The sequence below is a fragment of the Aspergillus homomorphus genome, assembly GCF_003184865.1.
Source record: "Aspergillus homomorphus CBS 101889 unplaced genomic scaffold BO97scaffold_5, whole genome shotgun sequence".
Classification (NCBI taxonomy): Eukaryota; Fungi; Ascomycota; class Eurotiomycetes; order Eurotiales; family Aspergillaceae; genus Aspergillus; species Aspergillus homomorphus.
The window spans coordinates 820,471-837,345 of NW_020291891.1; the positions used below are offsets into that span (position 1 = coordinate 820,471).

Genomic DNA, 16,875 nt, shown 5'->3' on the forward strand with positions numbered 1-16,875 from the left:
GTCCCCTTAGACCAACCGCCAGCGAAGGTTTCGTTAGAGCGAGTCAACGTCAATGCTAAAGCAACTGTCACTCCAAAAATAAATCCGGAGAAAGGGTGACTATTGATGATAATTTGATATGTCTTCTCAATAGTTGTCTTAGCCTTTCGCTTAGAAGTATTAGTCATTCGCGGATCTGAAGTTCGGTCCATGAGTTCTTTTGGGTGCGAACCGAGTTGCAGTTAATGAATGTATCGGCTGATAGGGTAATAGTATCAGGGTAGAGCAGAAAGTACCTCTTGCTTGACGAGATGAATCACAATGCGCCCACCAGATCGAAACGATGCAGCAAGGTAGAAAGCTTTCCCGAGATACGTGAATCGAGGCGCGGATGCACCATGTCAAATATCTTCAATGCGTAATAATTCGGGAAGCTCCAACTCACCTCGGTCCTTATGCAATGAACTTTCTTGACTGAGTACGGAAGCAGATTTCCGACACCACTCCTGACAAAGACGCTTCCCAACCAGCTGTCAAACTGACCCCAACAATAGAGTCGATCATCTCAGGCACCAGCACACTCGGTGTCCACATCCCGGCCGAACTATCCCCACCTGAGCAGTAACCTTCATGCTCCTTTTCGTACCCAGATTGATGATAGGTACTAGCCCGGTCCGTTCCGAGACGAACATTTGCCGCTTTGCTACTAGCTGAAAGCCAGGTCTGCCTCACTGTGCAGTTGGACCGATCATGTCCGCAAATCCTCCCTCCCCGATCCGAGTCAATGGTATGTACAGTACAGTACATTCAAGCTCCTCATAATCACCGGGTCTTGGTAGGCGGGTCTTCGTGGTTGCCTACTTGTTTGCTTGCGTGGGAAGGGGAGACTAGTTAGTGGAGACTTTTCTTGCCGCGAATTTGAGGAAATAGCTCTTGTTTTGCCTTGAACTATTGTGACGTTGGGTTTCCGATGTGATCTGTTCTTACCTGGCTAGATCGACTCCAACACTAATCGGCCACTATGTCCCGCTGGATCTTCCCAGTAAAAAAGGACAAAGGTACGGGGCTAGATCGGACATCGAACGCCATGGCTTAAGGCTATCAGGTACGGGACAAGTGGATAAAGCTGTCAAATGCGCATTGGCCCTGGTCTGGTCTACTATCATCATGTTTCTGTCGATCGTCCGACTCCTCTCTCCCGTAGCCTAAGGAGACTCTCTCTTGTCTCTCGGCGAATACAGCTCACGCAGACGGCAAAACCAGGTACGAACCATACTTTCCCCTCCTCCCCCCACCCACCCTCCCCTGTAAACCTGGTGTTTACCTTTGTTCTCATCATCCGGCTCCGCCGGTCGCATGGAACCTACCTTTGGAAGACACATATCGTGGACTGACACACGGAGCATGATTCCCTCTCCAGGCCCGAAGACCATCCCCATCGGCCAGAGGCTGATTTCAAGGGGCACAATGGTCTGTGGCGCGACGGGCTCATGTCGGTCGTGTCGGTACACAAACTCTTCTGCGGTCGAACAGACCTCATCGTGAGTTGACTGCGTTCGATGCGCGCAGGAAGCCGAAGGCCCAAGGGTTTTGACCGTATTCACGTTCGGCACTTCCGTCACTGGCACCGGACACGGGTAGTTGAGGTGCGCAAGAAGCATGCCGTTTTTGTTGACCTTACGAATCTGGACAGCGACATCCATGTCGTTGTGATCCCGGGCAAGACATCCAGAGGTGAACGCGCGGGAATCCGGCTATTTCGGTGTATTTGTCGCAGACCAATATGAGCTCCTGGACATTCCAATGGTTAATTGAGAACCTGGACACCAGAAGAGAGTGACTCACTGGGCTGGCTTCCAGGGCGCGCCCAGCATGCGCTACGAATGATGCGTCAATCAGCTGATCTGGTTGCAGTGTCTCGACGGCTTGGTTGAGATAGAACTTCTTCAACTCTTGCCGTGCTAATGAGTATTCTTGCTCAGGACGTTCTCGTATTGTCTGTACGGCACTATTCTCAAATCCAAGCAACAAGAGTCGGAGTGGCGGTGTACTCTCCAAATTATTCTCGATACCTTTTAGATAACGAACAAAGTATTGTGCCAGATCCTCAACCATCTCTGGACGATAAAGGTCGTACCATTCTTGGTATGGGTGCACAGTAGCCATTTACGCGCGGTCTGGCTGCGCGGAAAGTCTGGAAGGAACCCCGTGTATGCAACATGGAAAAGTCTGACGCAAGGACATACGGCGGTACATCTTTGATACGTTCCGGATGATTGCACTTGCTCTGCCAGTAGTCATCGTAAAAGGGACGCTTGCGAATCATGGCGGGCATATTCTCCGCCGACCCGTGGCCGGCAAAACCTGTGAGGATCATCGAGTGGAACTTTTCATTGTGTGCTCGCCCACCCCGAAGAACCAAATCACGCTACAGGTCCGTGAAGCCTTCCCATGGTGCCAGAGCTTTGAGGGCTGGGTGCGATAGGCGTGATGCGAAGTTAACTTGTGCAATGGACAGCCAGGAATTGCCTGCCATCCCGACCGAGCCTGTACACTACGGCGCTTCGAAAGCCAGTCAATAGTGTCATAGATGTCTTCTGCCTCTTGCTGCCCCCAGAAAGAGATATTACCCTCCGAGTCATCGCAACCTCGTGCGTCCAAATTAACGATGGCGTAGCCGCGTAAAGCCCATTCAGCAGGGTCAGGGTACTCAAATTTCTCGTAGCCAGACGTGCGACTCTTCTCTAGACCAACAAGGAAAGGCGCCATGCTGTCGTAGCTCTGAGGGCCCGTGCCGGTCAATAGTGGGTACTGGAGAATCATCGGAGCCCACAGGGCGGAAAATATCAGCGTAAATTCTTGTGCCATCACGGGAAGTCATCGCGACGTCTCTATCATAGATCACATCTGCAAGGAAGGCCTGAAGGCCTGGAAGTCGGACATGGCATGTGGGAAGAATGGTCTTGCTCGGTTGAAATCCGTAGTAGGTGAAGGCGGGATGCTCTGTCGGGGATGCGAGTTTGTGCCACTCAAGATTGGGAAAGGCTGCACGGGTAGACGCTTCGGTACTGATCGTAGCGGTAGTCTTTATTATTAATCTGAAAGACATTCGGTTCGAGCCACCGAGGCATGCTCGTTATTTATCGACCATGATGGAAGACTGGCTGTTTCCAGTCCCCACTTACCGAGCGTTGCTGATGCGGGGAACTGATCTTTGACGGCCCGTTGCCCAGCCGAAAACATGGTTGTGGGAAATGGGAAAGCGGGTGATGGAGAAGTGGAGAGGTGCGGAGCTGGGGAGTGCTTTTGTCATGTAGAGCATGATGGGATGATGTTGAGATGAAGGAGCAAGAACGGGGCGGACTCTAGTGTTGCAGCCTCAGGCACATAGATATTTGCGCCACACGACATGTCTGAATACCTACTATGACATGCATTCGAGAATAAAAAAAAAAGTAGTCATGATGTGATTTCAGCGATACTGCACTTATATCGCAGCACTCTATAACAAAACAAAAACAAAAACAAAAATGAAACAAAAATGAAAAAATGAAAAAACAAAAACAGAAAAAAAAAAAAACAAAACAGTCCTCTATGTACAGCGGGCTTCAAGTTAACAGAACTTGTAAACGATAATGCAAAACAGTATGAAAAATGAAAAGTGAACCCATATGAACGCCCCACCCATGACCAGTATGCACCAGAGAAACCCCAAAATAAAGGTGGTGTCACAACATTAGTACACTATTGTTCGAACATTCACAAAGAAGGAAAGTCTAATGCTTTGGCATTACCGGGAGCTCATACTCCACAGGTACCTCTGGCCACGCATCGATTCCGTCCATGATCGCCATTGCAAGCCCACCGCTGTGATGCATTTGGATATGACAGTGCATGAAGAATGGACCGGGGTTGACGACGTGGTATCGGAGCGCCATCCAGCTGGGGGCTCCCAAGGATGGAGGAGTCTGGTAGGTGTCTCGCATCTGAGGGGTTTCCAAGTTGAAGTTGCCGGGGATTTTTTGCATTGCTTCTGCGACAGAGGAGTAGGTCCAAGCTGTACTGCCCTGTCCGATCACATAGAACTTGTTCGAGTGCTTATGGATCGGATGTTGGGGCTGACCAGAAGTCGTAACATTAATAATCAGGTCTACCCAGGTATCATTCAGGGTAGAGATCATGTTCTCAGTGGGAATTGTGCTGGTGTTGAACAACGCCGGAACCTCAATATCCTCGAGCTCCATCGGATAGTTAGCACCGCCGAGCATCCAGCCATATGATGTTGACATTTGGGCAATGTTGAGAATGAAAGTTTTATTGGCCTCAGCCGCAGGTGCTTCACGTGGGAATGGAACCAGAGTACTGTCATCCAGGATAGTGACGCCGCGAGTAGCAATGGTGCCGAGCTCATTGATATATGCTCCTGTGGAGGTGGAAGCTCCAGGCTTACTGCTGCTGGTGCCGCTATTGCTGCTTGTTGGCTTAGTTCGCTGAGGACTGGTGCTGCTGGACCCTTGGTTGCTGTAGGTCAAGGTTGCTGTACCGTTGATGATCTGGTTAGCATATTTGTTGGCCGCACGGACCGTGTATGATCCTGCGGGCTGGTCTAGTTTCAGCATAACCGAGTACCGTGACCCAGCGGGAACATTGATAGCTTCGACCGACGATGGTTCAACATAACGCCCATCGACCGCGTAGATGATCATGGGATGATGGTCGATAGAAAAGACGAGAGAGGAGCTGCCAGCCATACTCATCACGTCATAACTGACATACTTCTTGGAAGCGTCGACGTTGAACACCTGATTCGGGCCCTGGGCCGGCACGCAGCCTTCAAAGTAGCCTTTAGGTATCTTGGTGAGATCGAAATCGTATCGCGCATACCGTGTCGCGGTAGGTGGCATACATCTGTAAAGTGTATGTTTAGTATGAAAAATACCAATAATAGACAAGGAGCAGGCTTTACTCACCCCATATCACTCATTTTTGCGTTCCCAAGAGCTTGAATCTCGCCGGAACGTGTAAGGGAGTCAATACGATCTTGACCGGGACAAATGACAGAACCCTTGCCGTTGAACAAGATAGAACTGGCGCAGTAGCTTGAGAAACCAGACTCCTCCTGGATCTGAAGAATCTCTTCCGAAGTGAACATGCGCCAGTCGGATAGAACCACCGGCTGGGTTTTCTTTTCAGCTTCCATCAACGCCTGCAGTTCCGTCTGGTCGGTGGTCATCAAGCTAAACGGTCTTTCCACCGAGTCTGCTGGCTCCACATAGATGGCACCGTAGAGCCCATCATCGAGCTGGGCTCTCATATGAGAGTGATAGATGTAGGTTCCATACTCCTCGGCCTTCCATTTGTAGAGGAACGCATCACCTGGTTCGATGGGGGCTTGCGAGATCCCGGGAACACCGTCAGACCATGGGGTACCTTGCTGGTAGATACCTATAAGTTTATTGTTAGTACAGGCTGGGAGAGGGACTGGAATAGTCAAGGGTTTTCCCATAGGTAGACTGACCATGGAAGTGAATAGCCGTCGTAAATGGCATCGAATTGTTGACGAGGAACTCAACATCATCACCCTGCTTGACCCGTAGAGTTGGGCCGGGAATCTGACCATTGGTCCAGATGGCTTTGCGTGTATTGCCAGCTACCTTTCCATCCTCCCATGTAAGATCAACGTTGAATTTGACGGTCTTGCAAGAGGCCAATTCAACGAGGCCCACGAAGGCTGCTAGAGCCAAGCCAGAGTGTGTAAGCTTCATGACTGAAAGACAGAAGCTACCTAAGTGATCTTAACAAAGGGACAATAGAATGCTCGTGTCGAGATATCGGGGCGGTCGAATTAGGGCCCGTGAGCTGGGGCCGGAGTGTCGTAAATGTTTGTTGTGCACGTTTTGTTTTTCAATATCCACTTGGACTCCAGCAGGGTATACTTATACTATAAGGAGACAGGCGGGAAATTTGCTCGCCTACGTTGATGCTAGCTAGGTCCGAGCATCGGAATGTACAAGAGCTCCAAAAATATCTGCCCCGTCCCTCCGTTACATCGGATCGGGTTTGGGCTTAGGATGGATGGCCGGTTGAATGTATGATGAAAAGTCTATTGTTTGCAAATTGTGCTTTTGCTCAGTTGCGCTGCATACTCCGACTGTATGAATTCAGGTACATTGATGAATAAAACTACTGAGAACGCTCTACGTTGACTGCGCTCAGTTATCTCGCAGTGGATGCTCCCATTTCTCGAGCTGCGCTCTGCAGCCGAGTAGGGTAAGTTCCAAGCTCGAAATTCTAGCTTCATGGGCAAGGAAAAGATCGACCAAGAGCTGAAGCGTACTTTCTTGATAGGCTGCTCGCATGTTGGCGTATAGCTGTCGGATGCAGGAAATCCATGTGTTGAGGCCTGTCTTGGCAGGGATCGACAGGGCAGCGGACCCACGCATGCGGAATGGAGAAGAAAACAAACATCCTAAAGGGTCTAGGATGCTGTCATCGTCTGGGGAGCTTTCCAGACTTGTCCAGGAACCAGGGGCTCGTGTTTATTTTCTTAGTGCCAAGTTCTGAGGTTGGGTTGAGGAAGGTAGGGTTCATTTCAAGTTTCTTGGTTGCTCGCCAGCTTCCATGGACCGAGTATGCCTAGTAGCGGCCCGTCGTCGCACCCGCACCATTGAAACCGTGGTCAAGGTCGGGGTTTGCACAAGTCAGAAACGTGATCCCACAATATCAATCGAGTATGAAAAGAATATTGATTTTTCATCGAAAGCAGCAAGATCCGTGAGCGCAACCGGAGATAAGCATCAGCTCGACGACCGTGACCGGAACCGGCCCCAAAGAGAAATGATGGCATGCCGCGGCACTCGGCGAAAAGTCACCATAAGCGGAAGTCTTGATCGGGAACTCCCACATTCCGGCTTGTGAATCTACATCTTGATGCTTTTGTTTGTTTGGGTGCAGCGTTAGCTTCGACACACTATTGCAGGAGCAACCATATGCCTTCTCGAATGTCAAGGAAAATGTTGTCACCTACTTCAGGCAATATGTTTGGCAGGCTACCTTACGATCTTCAATGTACAGTACATACTAGTTCAGCACTGTTGATGCCTGTCTGTTCAGGCAGGTAATGGCGCCATTGCAGTTTTCCTTCACCATGTCGACCAAAGTCCACTCATCGATCTCATCATCCCATGACTCACCTCGGCGGGTTTGCGTCTTGCAAGTGTCTTCATGATCAGGGCGAAATCCAACAGGCCCTGGACTAGGGCTGGCTGGCAATGGCACGCCCCATTTGGAAGCCCTAAGATGGCGTCCGTATCCGAAGACACAGGAGTATTCAGAAGTTTTCTCAAGCAAAGCTTGTACTCTCTGTTATAGCCTCCTATAATGTCATCAAGTGAAACTGGAAGGGCCTCAGCAAGCCCCAGCTATTCCACAGAAGCGCTTGAGCGCGAGCATAGCAACAACAGCCGTAATAGACTAGTCATCTTCATTGCTTACATCGGTATGCCTCTGTCTCTGAGGATCATTTCTCGATAACTGACGAGACCAGGTGTATCTCTTGCTAGCTCTAATTAATCACTCGTCGTTGCAACGTACGAAGTCATTGATTGCATCTGAATTCCAAGAGCTCGCGAAAGGCCCAAGGCTGGTCACAGGCTAAAATCTCGGCTACTCCATTGCACTGCCGATCGTACGTATCGCCTCTTCATAAGAAGATCATGAGTTCTATTGGCATCATGTCTTGGGCTTAAAAATTACGACAAATTATCGGATACAGGAGGGCGCAAGCTAGCCATGCTAGTAAAGTATTCGTTGTTTGGGCTAGGATGACTTGTCAGGTAACTTGTCCTGCCAGCACGTTGCCTATGAATCCATATTGGGTTTTCTTATCGAAAAGGCAGCTCGACCAGCACAACTATGGCCGGATTAAAAGTAGGAATACGGCTTGGCTCATTCTTGACATGGCATTAGATCTTGCTGCCCCCCACCCACGATATAGTCTTGTTGCATAGTCACACCAACGTGGTGTCAATGATGACGAGCGAAGGTGTAGTGGAATGAACAAGCGATCGCGCAGGAGTGATCGGACGCCGTGTGCTAGACTCCTGGTCATTCATACGACTGGGGCCTCTTGTCGAGATACAGGAGATAACGAGTTCGAATACTGCGGCGAGACATCATTTGACAAGGAGTTAAAGTACCACTAGTAAGTTAAGAATAAATTTGACATGAAGGGAGCGGGCACAGACTCAGTTCAATATAAAGCTTCGTACTGAGCCAGGCCTTGTGCATGTATACAACCATCATGATACATCAACCAAGGAATCGTTCAATCAACACCAAGTCACATTTTTCAGTACTGGTATTCGCCTGGAACATCATTTAGTTACGCAACCGCAAGTGATGTTTAAGCCAGTGCGATCAACATCCCTGCCATCCAACCTCAACCGTGCACAATGACAAGCTCGGATAGATGAAGGCCCGCCCGCGCCCGCTCGCCCGGCCCGGTCGAGATCTAAAAGACGCCGTTCGTGAAGTCAACCACCTGCACCTTCTCCAACACCCCGCCCAGACCCTTGACGAAGGATAGATGCTCGGGATCCTTGTTTAGGTAGTATTCACGATCCTCCTCGGATTCGAACTCCATGACGAACACATGAGTGATACCGTTCTGCGACAGGGATTTTCAGTTGAGCCACTACTCGCAGGGCAGAGTAACAATCGCACGTACGTTGATTCCCTCGGGCGAATTCTGTTTTCCGGCGCGGAAAGATCTAATGTATGGTGTCTGACTTGTGGGATGAAGACACTTGTCCTTCAACGAGACCAAGTGGCTGCATACCTAGCGATCAGACTCACTTAGCAAGCGTATGGTGATAAGATGAGATAGGACAGGGCACATACTTCTTGGACCCGGTCGGGGCTGATAGAATCTTTGAACTGTAATTGCACAATATGGGTAATCATTTTGTCAGAGGAAGCTGCAAAGTGGTTCAATTGTTGGAGAGGGAAACGCTCGGATGACGATGCCATGATAACGCGCACCTAGTGGCGTGTGGAGCTTGATCAGTCAGCATGACCCTGGTCTTTGTTGGTAGCAGATTTGTTCCTTGTACCTTCCATCTGTACAGTGTAAAGCCTTTTCCGATGGCGGTATCGCCTACTATATGTTCTCTCGTCAACTCTGTAATTTTGCTGCGCAGCAACGAACAAAACTACTAGGTTTGGGTCGCAGCATCAGGTTATACTGTTGGCATGGCTGCAGCGAGGGAAACATGCATGAAAGTAATTCTTTGGACATAAGTATTAGCAATGTGTTGCCTTCAACCACTATTGCTTGATTAGTGATTACCTCCGTTCGGTACTTAAAGGGACGTGATGATTATCTTGTTGGTACCGTGGATCAGCTCCCCGCCTATGCCTATTTTCATCTCTTATCGTCATGCTTATCGGGAGGATTATAATATATACCTATCTTTATTCTATAGCAACTAGCATAACGATGACTTCAAACTCGAAACAATTTTTTGGCTAAGCCAAGTGCCTTAAAAGTCTGTTCTGTAGGCCACTGTCACAAAAATTATAATTCTGGTCGGACAATGTCACACCACTGAAGTATGTATAGCAATGTTTGCTGCATGTTTGCTCAATGCTCTGGCTTGACAGTCCCACTTTTCGTCCAAATTGCGAAAAGCAGTGGCTATAAAAGATCTGACCAGCCCCAAGATCATGGCATGAAGCAATACCAGACTCTCTTCCGCTATCAAATCAGTTTTCAAACTCCCGAGCACCCGAGCCCCGCGAAAAAACCAGCAATATGCTTATTTACGTAGGCAAGTTCAACTAGTCTCCCTACGCTACCAACGAGCTGTTTTCTGTTGTCTTCCGAGACAACGTCCAGACTGGAGACAGGGTAGCTGTTATCTTGCAATGGTCTAAAGATGCCAGCGGACAAGTGAAGTCCAACTCCAACAGCTACGGTACCGTCAATAAAGTGTCTACCAATGGTTCTGGGGAGAAAGAGATTGAGTTCTTTCAAAATGAGAAAGACAGTACCTACTACTGGTGAGCACCTCCTGTCCCCGAACTCGGATGTCTTTTAATATAGTATTGTAGGTACAAGGGCAAGGTCTCCGGTGACAAGTTGACGCTGAGCATGTGGAACAAAGGAGGCGAGGAGGTTACGAAGGATATTCAGCTGCAGCTTGTTTTCTACTGAAGGCTGTACATAAAGCTCCAAAAGCTCTCTCTCAGTTGGATGAGTTTTGTGGGCAAAGCTTGCATGGATCTTCAGAATCTTCATTGACTTCTGTGAAATTCGAAACTTAATCTAGGATTTTTTGTCTGATTTATCCTTTGATCATATGCAATAAATAACTATCGTGACAAGCACCAGTCAGTCGGGATTGGAAGGTATAATCCTTTAGCCGCTGTCCTCAGAGGGTTCGCTGTACCTTGAGAACAATATTGCTGCTTTGAAGCCATGCAGACTTGATGCGGGGTTGAGCAGCTGAAAATGTTTGTTTCATGGATTCTCGTGATCTTGGAAGCCAGCCCCCGCTTCTGACCCAGCAAACAGTTTCAGCTGCGTCGCCTCATTGTAACAAATAATAATGGAACATTGCGGTTCATCCTAAGTCGGAGCTCAATTAACACTCAGATCACAGTCAGCATGTGTCAACCCCCCCCCCCAGTTCAAGGAACCACTCACTAATGACAAAGCCACACAATTCTCGCTAAGATGAATGCGAAGCCCTGCTTTGAGTATTTGTCTAACATAGAAGAAATCATAACTCGGAAGACTCATCTGCTCATCTCGTTGCCTGCAGGTCTGAATATGGATGCGTTCTGGTCCTACTAGTTCAGTCCAATCCCTCTCCACCTGCATCGGCATCAGGTCCGTGGCGCTGAGACCGGATTGTTTATGATTGAACTTATTTTTCTCTACACCGCAACAGCGATATTGCCTAGGTAGTTGCTGCTCCGCCTGTTCTTCATGATCTCGGGTTCGAGTGTGAGGGTTCCGAAGAAGCTTTCGTACAACCGCACGAAGAGAACTGACGTAACATAGCGACCCATCGCCTCGGACCTTGACAGCTGAATTTCAATTCAAACGGCTACTATTCATTGATAGATATAAAAGCCCCAGTAGCCTTAAGCTTCCTTGATCGATCTCTCTTACTCCACATCACTCATCAAGTATTCATTCTACCACGGTACCGGACTCCAAGTCTTACCGTCAAGATGTCCGTCGCATATCCAGAGGAAGAATGCTTCTTCAAGCGCTCAACCCTGACTACCTCAACCTCTAATGCCGAGAAACCAGAGCATTTCTGCTCCCACATGATGTTAGAGTATATCTGGAACAGGCCAGCATTTGTTGGGCCCGATAGCTTGGGAAAATTTGACCTCCACCACCACCCACGAGCCGCATACAAAGCGGTTAAGGGCGACTGATGGGACACCAACTTCGGAAACTGGGACAGCATCCAATTTTTGTACGGCAAACAGCCTTACAATGACCGATACCGGCAGGCGATGCATGATCTCTGTGTCAGCGGAAATCGCTTTCGGGATCAGGAAAAAGGTGGATCTCTTGAGTCATGGGTTATGATGATGCCGATGCCACAATTGGCGAAGAGAGAGGACTGGCTTCTTATTGATGTAAGCCTCTAATGTTGGTTTCCTGTAAAGATTCTAGTCATGCTGAAGTTATGTAAATATAGCGTACGGCTTGCATCCGTGCGATTGACATTCCCGTCGCGCAGCAGACCTCGGAGGATTATTCAGAACTATGTACATTTCTCCAGGTCAATTTCGCCATCAAAAGAGATGCCAGTATCATGACCCATCCCGAGATCTGGAGTGTTGACGCTCGGGATTATCTCGTTGGCGATGATGAGCAAACATTTCCACTTGACCCTACTATGGGCCTGCTTCCGGACGGACGGTGGACGCTGGCAATAAACATCCACAGGCTTGTCAATCTACTCTCGCGGCGGTGTGCTTCCCGTTGACATGGACAGCTCTCGACGATCCTGCAAGTTTTGACAGCACCATGAGATCTATTATTCCCGTCGCAGATCTGGCTCTGATGGTTTCTGAGGAAGTTCAGAAGAGTGCCAAGGAGCAGAGAGCATATTTGTCTGAAGGATGGATTGGCGGTTCTGGTGGTCTCTTTGGCTTTGCATTTAGCGCGACGCAATCTGACACCCGGTCTATAAGTGAGACTACGACCCAGCCTCCGACGCAGCTGGCGACAACGACCAAGGCGGAGCCGGTAAAGGCCGCGTCACCAGAGGTGCTCAAGAAATACGAGTCAATCAGGAAAGTCAGGTATTGGTCACTTCTGAAACCTGCATCGGCGCCAGCTCCAGCTCCAGCGCCTATCAAAACAAAGTCTCAGCCACCCAAGGAAGACGCGCCTCCTAGCATAGAGATAGTCAAAGAAGTGCCAGTAGCACCTGATGTACCTTTGAAGGCACCTCCGAAGCTCTCTCTCGAAGAACTGAAGCCAAGTGCATCTTTTCAACCCGCTACCCAGGCTCTGCTCAACTCAGGAGATGCTTCAGCCACAACGGGTAATGAAGATGACGTTGCTGGCGAGGTCCTCGAAGAGAATTCCCAGGAGGCATCGGACCAGCCTGAAGAGTCCTCCGCAAATTTCTATGACTGGTTGACTGACTATCTTGGAGACGAGCTTTGGTTTGAGGAGGAAGATGAGGGAGAGGAGGAGGAGGAGATATAGGCAATGGGATTTAGATCCATATCTATATGGTTCGCACCGTGGGTTGGCGAATCAGCACAAGGAGCATGAGTTTCGTTCTGTCATGTCTCCGTTTTCTACGTTTTGTGAAGATTTAGGTGATTACGCCAATATTGATAGTGAAACCAGACTTAGCAGGAATTGAATCACGGGTGGCTCGACCAATCCACATGGATGGCCAGGAAAAGAACCAAACGGGGACCAGTAGTTCCCGTTGGAGATTAAATACCAGCACGCAGCCAATAATATGTCAAGACTCTTATAAGGTTCATAGCTTAGCGTTGTGACTGGGACTTTTGAGAGCATTGACTGATGATCGCGAGAGCGATGGTATGAACCTCAGTTTGATACTAAACTTGGTTGCACTGTACTTGTGATTAGTCTATTTAGAGGGCAGTGCCTGCAATATGATATTCATGATTCGGATAAAAGCCTAATCCCTCGTCCTAAGTCTCAACTACCCTTACCAATCTCCTTCAATCATATCCTCATAAGACTGATCTTCTAGAACCCGTAACTGTGACTCCTCCATACCCCCCCTTTGTAGTACAGGACAAGGTTGGTTGTGGATGGAACCGAGGGGCAGCCACGCGGCGTCGGGGACCATTCGGGCTTTCCGAGCCTGATCCACAAGTCGAACCCGAGTGCACATTATGGTAGACAGTTGTGTCCGACTGAATTTAATAGGACGCATAAATGAGAAACAATTAAGGCAAAATGATAAGAGACTGGACAGCCATAGGCTCGGTCAGCTTGTAACCCTCCAGAGCCGCTGCCCTCGCTCGGTGCCTCTTTCGGTGCCACTTCTCAGCCCCCCGAGTGGAGAGGGTGGATGCCACCTCAGTTTGACAGGCGTCGGCTTCCCTTCTTCTAGAACCCCGTAAATCGCCGACCATGACCGTTGCTTTCTGATTGGATCTCTACTGAATCACTAAGCAGGATCCCGAATTGTGCTAAGGTGGTGGAGCTCTAGCAAATAACAATAGATTTGTATCCCGAGTGACGGCGACCCATGACGAGTGTGGATGAGGACGAGCATGAATGAGGAAGACTGGATCTCGACTATAGTAATTACTTGCCCTGGGTGCCTTCAGAACATAAATGTGGGTCAGTGGCAACTCTTTATGACCGCATCCAGTCACCTCTACCGCTTCCTATATAGGCAACGATTGAAGCTGTTCAGCGAATAGCCAATCATATATGGTGATATAGCCGGCAGTTCTGGGATTATCTAATACAGTTTCACTCTTTAGGGCACTCCCAAGAAGGTACCCTACTGAGTAATTACGGAAGACGGCGAGCATTTTCTATTCTCCGGGGAACCCTCTGACGGTCCCGAGACCTGATCCGGTCAGTCGGTACCGCCCCGGTCGGGGAGACTCTCATCCCCCATCCATGAATCCTACTCAGTCTAGATGGTCACTATTACATATTGGCTCTATTCATCCTGCACAAGGTGGGAAAATTCTCCGACCCATACTCAAAACTACCTTGCGTAGCACACAGCAAGCCTCCCCCCACCCCGCCCCCTCAGTGTCCTTGCAACAGAGTTTCGTACACATGCCTGCATTCTGGTCCCCGAGTTGAGGTACAGTACAGTACAAAGTCGCGATCCGCAGCAGGCAAAACCGAACCAATCTCAAGGCAGCGTCCATGGAAACAAGATGCTTCGTTTCATGATTCATTGCGCTGGCGGAAATGGACCCCGAAAATCTAGACGCATGAAGCCATGAACAGCCTCCAGCTGCAAGGCTGTCGATCTGTTGCAATGGGCCAATCTGTGATGGTCCCCGACTCGGGGTCTCGCGGGATTGGGTCCTGAGGATCCAAATCTCGGGGTTCAGATCCCTTGGGCTGGATGTCTTCAATTTCCCAGCGCAGCGCCCCCGCTCCCTTCCTTATAACCCACTTGGATGTCGGCAGCCGTGGTCTCTGGATCTGGCCTTATGTGTTAGTCCTTATCAAGATCATGCAGGATTCCGGCAGACCCTCAGCACTCGCCTGCGTACCTTGTCGGCGCCGTCATCTGAAATGCGATGCGCGCATGCCCACCTGCACTCGGTGCCAAAGCAACAATCATGATTGTCGATATGTACGATCACGGCGTGGGCTGCGGAGTAATAAGGTGGGAGGAACTGGGCCGGCCACGGAAGATGAAGCCGAAGCGCTCTTTTCGTCGAATATTCTGAATTGGCTGGATGCTTCGTTTCTAGATGTACCTCTCTCTGCTGAGCAGTCGTCAAGATGATTCAACTAACGAAACCAGCCAGAGTCCGTCCTCGACATCCCAGACCTGAGTCTCGATATTCTCCACCCAGGACCAGCACCGTCGTTACCCACGCCTGTACTTGCTCCTCGTACCGAGGAACTCACACATGATGCTATGATCCAACTTTATTATCATCACTTCCATAGATCACATCCCATATCATTACCCAGACGGGCGCTGGGATCATCTGTCTCCAAGCACATACCAAATTTCATCCCGCACATCATGCGCTACATTGGCAGTCACTATAGCTCCGCACCAACTCTGAAGGATGGCTTCCACCAACCCGCCTACACCGTCCTCACTGCCCCCAAAGATGGTTTCCAAGTCCAAGGCCTACTTCTGCTCAGCATTGTAGAGCACTCGCATGGTCGCGAAGAAACTGCCCAACGACTTCTCCGGGAAGCCATCCAAATCGCACACAGCATTGGCATGCAGACCAACTCGTTTGCACGGGAGAACTCCCACGGCCACCCAGTTCTGGAGGAGAGCTGGCGACGGACCTGGTGGGAACTCTACGTCACGGAGGGACTGATGGCCGCCATGGGCTCTGGGCAATGCGGGGTCCTTTCACCAGGCTGGGAGGAGTCCGATGTGTGGCTCCCGTTACCAGACGAGACCTACAACAAGGCATTGGGGAGTAGCGACGTAAGCCTATTACCCTGACGGCACCCGCCAAACGAAAGGATCACTAACAGCCATGCAGACCAAGCGCGAACCTCTGATTCTATCTTCCCTCTCAGGCTGGCCCTCCGACCTCACCTCCTCCGTCTCCCGCATCCACGCCACCCAATACCTCCGAGCTGTGCTCGAACTCAACCAATCCCTCGACCCGCCGACGGAGACGCAAACCGAAACGCTAGACGCGCGACTCGTCTCCCTCCTCATGCGCCTGCCCGTAACCCCCTCCATAATCGACGCATCCACAATCGACGAGATGGCCTTCCAGGCCCTAATGCTCACATACCTGTAAGCGTCCCACGCATTCCTCTCTCTCTCTCTCTCTCTCTCTCTCTCTCTCTCTCTCTCTCTCTCTCACCACCATACGCAACGCAACATAATAGACTAAACCCAGATCCCCACAGGAGCCTAATCCACCTCCACCACCCGCATTCAACCATTCGCTTCGCCTCCTACCAACGCCCAACCCCCGACTCGTCTTCCTCTTCAACCTGCACCCGCCTCCGCGTCCTCTACCCCCCCTCCACCCCCAACGACCCTCTACCCCTCAACATCCACGCCCAGAAAATGCTCCGAGCCGCCGACCTGATCTCCAACCTCGCCACCCTGCCCAGCTCCGTCCAATCCCGCACCCCATTCTTCACCTGCGCCCTCGCGCTCGCCATCGTGGTGCACACCGCCACCTTCATGATGTGCATGTCCTCCGCCTCCGTCAAGGAGAAGGAAGACGCGCTGAAGGCGCGCATCGAGCTCGGGGTCGGTGCGTTGCAGGTGATGGGGCGAGTGTGGCCGCTCGCGAAGCAGGTTCGCGGGGAGATGGTGGAGTTGTATCGGGGGAGATGATCTCCCTGAACATAAACATAACAAGACCTCCGCCTGCTTCTTACCGTACTTATGATGACGTGGTTTGAAAAAAAAACAAGTAATCCTGGATGAGATACTCGGATGGAGTAGACCGTTCTGTCCTCATAGTATGTGTGTGTGTGTTGGTGGGGTGGATGATAACGGCCGGGTTTGAATTTCGCTTTGCGTATTTCATAGCATTGCACTGGGGGAATTTTGTAGATAGCACGCCGAGCGTATCTTTGTTTTCTCTTGCATTATATAAGATCTATTCTTGCAGGGTATGAGCAATTCATGAGTCGTTTTCTGTTGCTTCTGCGCTCTTGAGACTTTCCGGTCC

The 16,875-nt window shown here is 50.1% G+C and overlaps 6 protein-coding genes across 6 annotated transcripts; 2 read left to right on the plus strand and 4 right to left on the minus strand.

The window, feature by feature from the left end:
* Positions 1 to 1,080: 1,080 nt before the first annotated feature.
* On the minus strand, positions 1,081 to 3,222 carry BO97DRAFT_468472 (alpha/beta-hydrolase; the record flags this gene model as incomplete). The annotated part of the gene is made up of 7 exons (XM_025699745.1): positions 1,081 to 1,105; positions 1,279 to 1,733; positions 1,825 to 2,094; positions 2,150 to 2,407; positions 2,533 to 2,790; positions 2,867 to 3,024; positions 3,165 to 3,222. The coding sequence occupies 7 exons, from the start codon at positions 3,220 to 3,222 to the stop codon at positions 1,081 to 1,083; spliced, it is 1,482 nt and encodes a 493-aa protein (XP_025554736.1).
* A 508-nt stretch (positions 3,223 to 3,730) lies between these two features.
* Positions 3,731 to 5,744, minus strand: BO97DRAFT_461277 (uncharacterized protein; the record flags this gene model as incomplete). Its single annotated transcript, XM_025699362.1, has 4 exons — positions 3,731 to 4,399; positions 4,478 to 4,887; positions 4,950 to 5,424; positions 5,498 to 5,744. 4 exons carry the CDS (start codon positions 5,742 to 5,744, stop codon positions 3,756 to 3,758), a joined length of 1,776 nt encoding a protein of 591 aa, XP_025554737.1. The 3' UTR covers positions 3,731 to 3,755.
* Positions 5,745 to 6,732: 988 nt separating this feature from the next.
* BO97DRAFT_411688 (uncharacterized protein) lies at positions 6,733 to 7,580 on the minus strand (the record flags this gene model as incomplete). Its single annotated transcript, XM_025696188.1, has 5 exons — positions 6,733 to 6,912; positions 7,061 to 7,084; positions 7,173 to 7,400; positions 7,474 to 7,543; positions 7,573 to 7,580. 5 exons carry the CDS (start codon positions 7,578 to 7,580, stop codon positions 6,733 to 6,735), a joined length of 510 nt encoding a protein of 169 aa, XP_025554738.1.
* Positions 7,581 to 8,240: 660 nt separating this feature from the next.
* BO97DRAFT_403554 (Dabb family protein) lies at positions 8,241 to 8,985 on the minus strand. The gene is made up of 3 exons (XM_025694764.1): positions 8,881 to 8,985; positions 8,708 to 8,818; positions 8,241 to 8,647 (listed from the first exon to the last, which is right to left on the minus strand). The coding sequence occupies exons 1-3, from the start codon at positions 8,941 to 8,943 to the stop codon at positions 8,492 to 8,494; spliced, it is 330 nt and encodes a 109-aa protein (XP_025554739.1). The 5' UTR covers positions 8,944 to 8,985; the 3' UTR covers positions 8,241 to 8,491.
* Positions 8,986 to 11,220: 2,235 nt separating this feature from the next.
* BO97DRAFT_461285 (uncharacterized protein) lies at positions 11,221 to 12,747 on the plus strand (the record flags this gene model as incomplete). The annotated part of the gene is made up of 4 exons (XM_025699363.1): positions 11,221 to 11,418; positions 11,488 to 11,640; positions 11,703 to 11,977; positions 12,022 to 12,747. 4 exons carry the CDS (start codon positions 11,221 to 11,223, stop codon positions 12,722 to 12,724), a joined length of 1,329 nt encoding a protein of 442 aa, XP_025554740.1. The 3' UTR covers positions 12,725 to 12,747.
* Positions 12,748 to 14,711: 1,964 nt separating this feature from the next.
* BO97DRAFT_432135 (Zn(II)2Cys6 transcription factor) lies at positions 14,712 to 16,535 on the plus strand (the record flags this gene model as incomplete). The annotated part of the gene is made up of 4 exons (XM_025697520.1): positions 14,712 to 14,957; positions 15,009 to 15,651; positions 15,755 to 15,980; positions 16,076 to 16,535. 4 exons carry the CDS (start codon positions 14,712 to 14,714, stop codon positions 16,533 to 16,535), a joined length of 1,575 nt encoding a protein of 524 aa, XP_025554741.1.
* Positions 16,536 to 16,875: the final 340 nt, after the last annotated feature.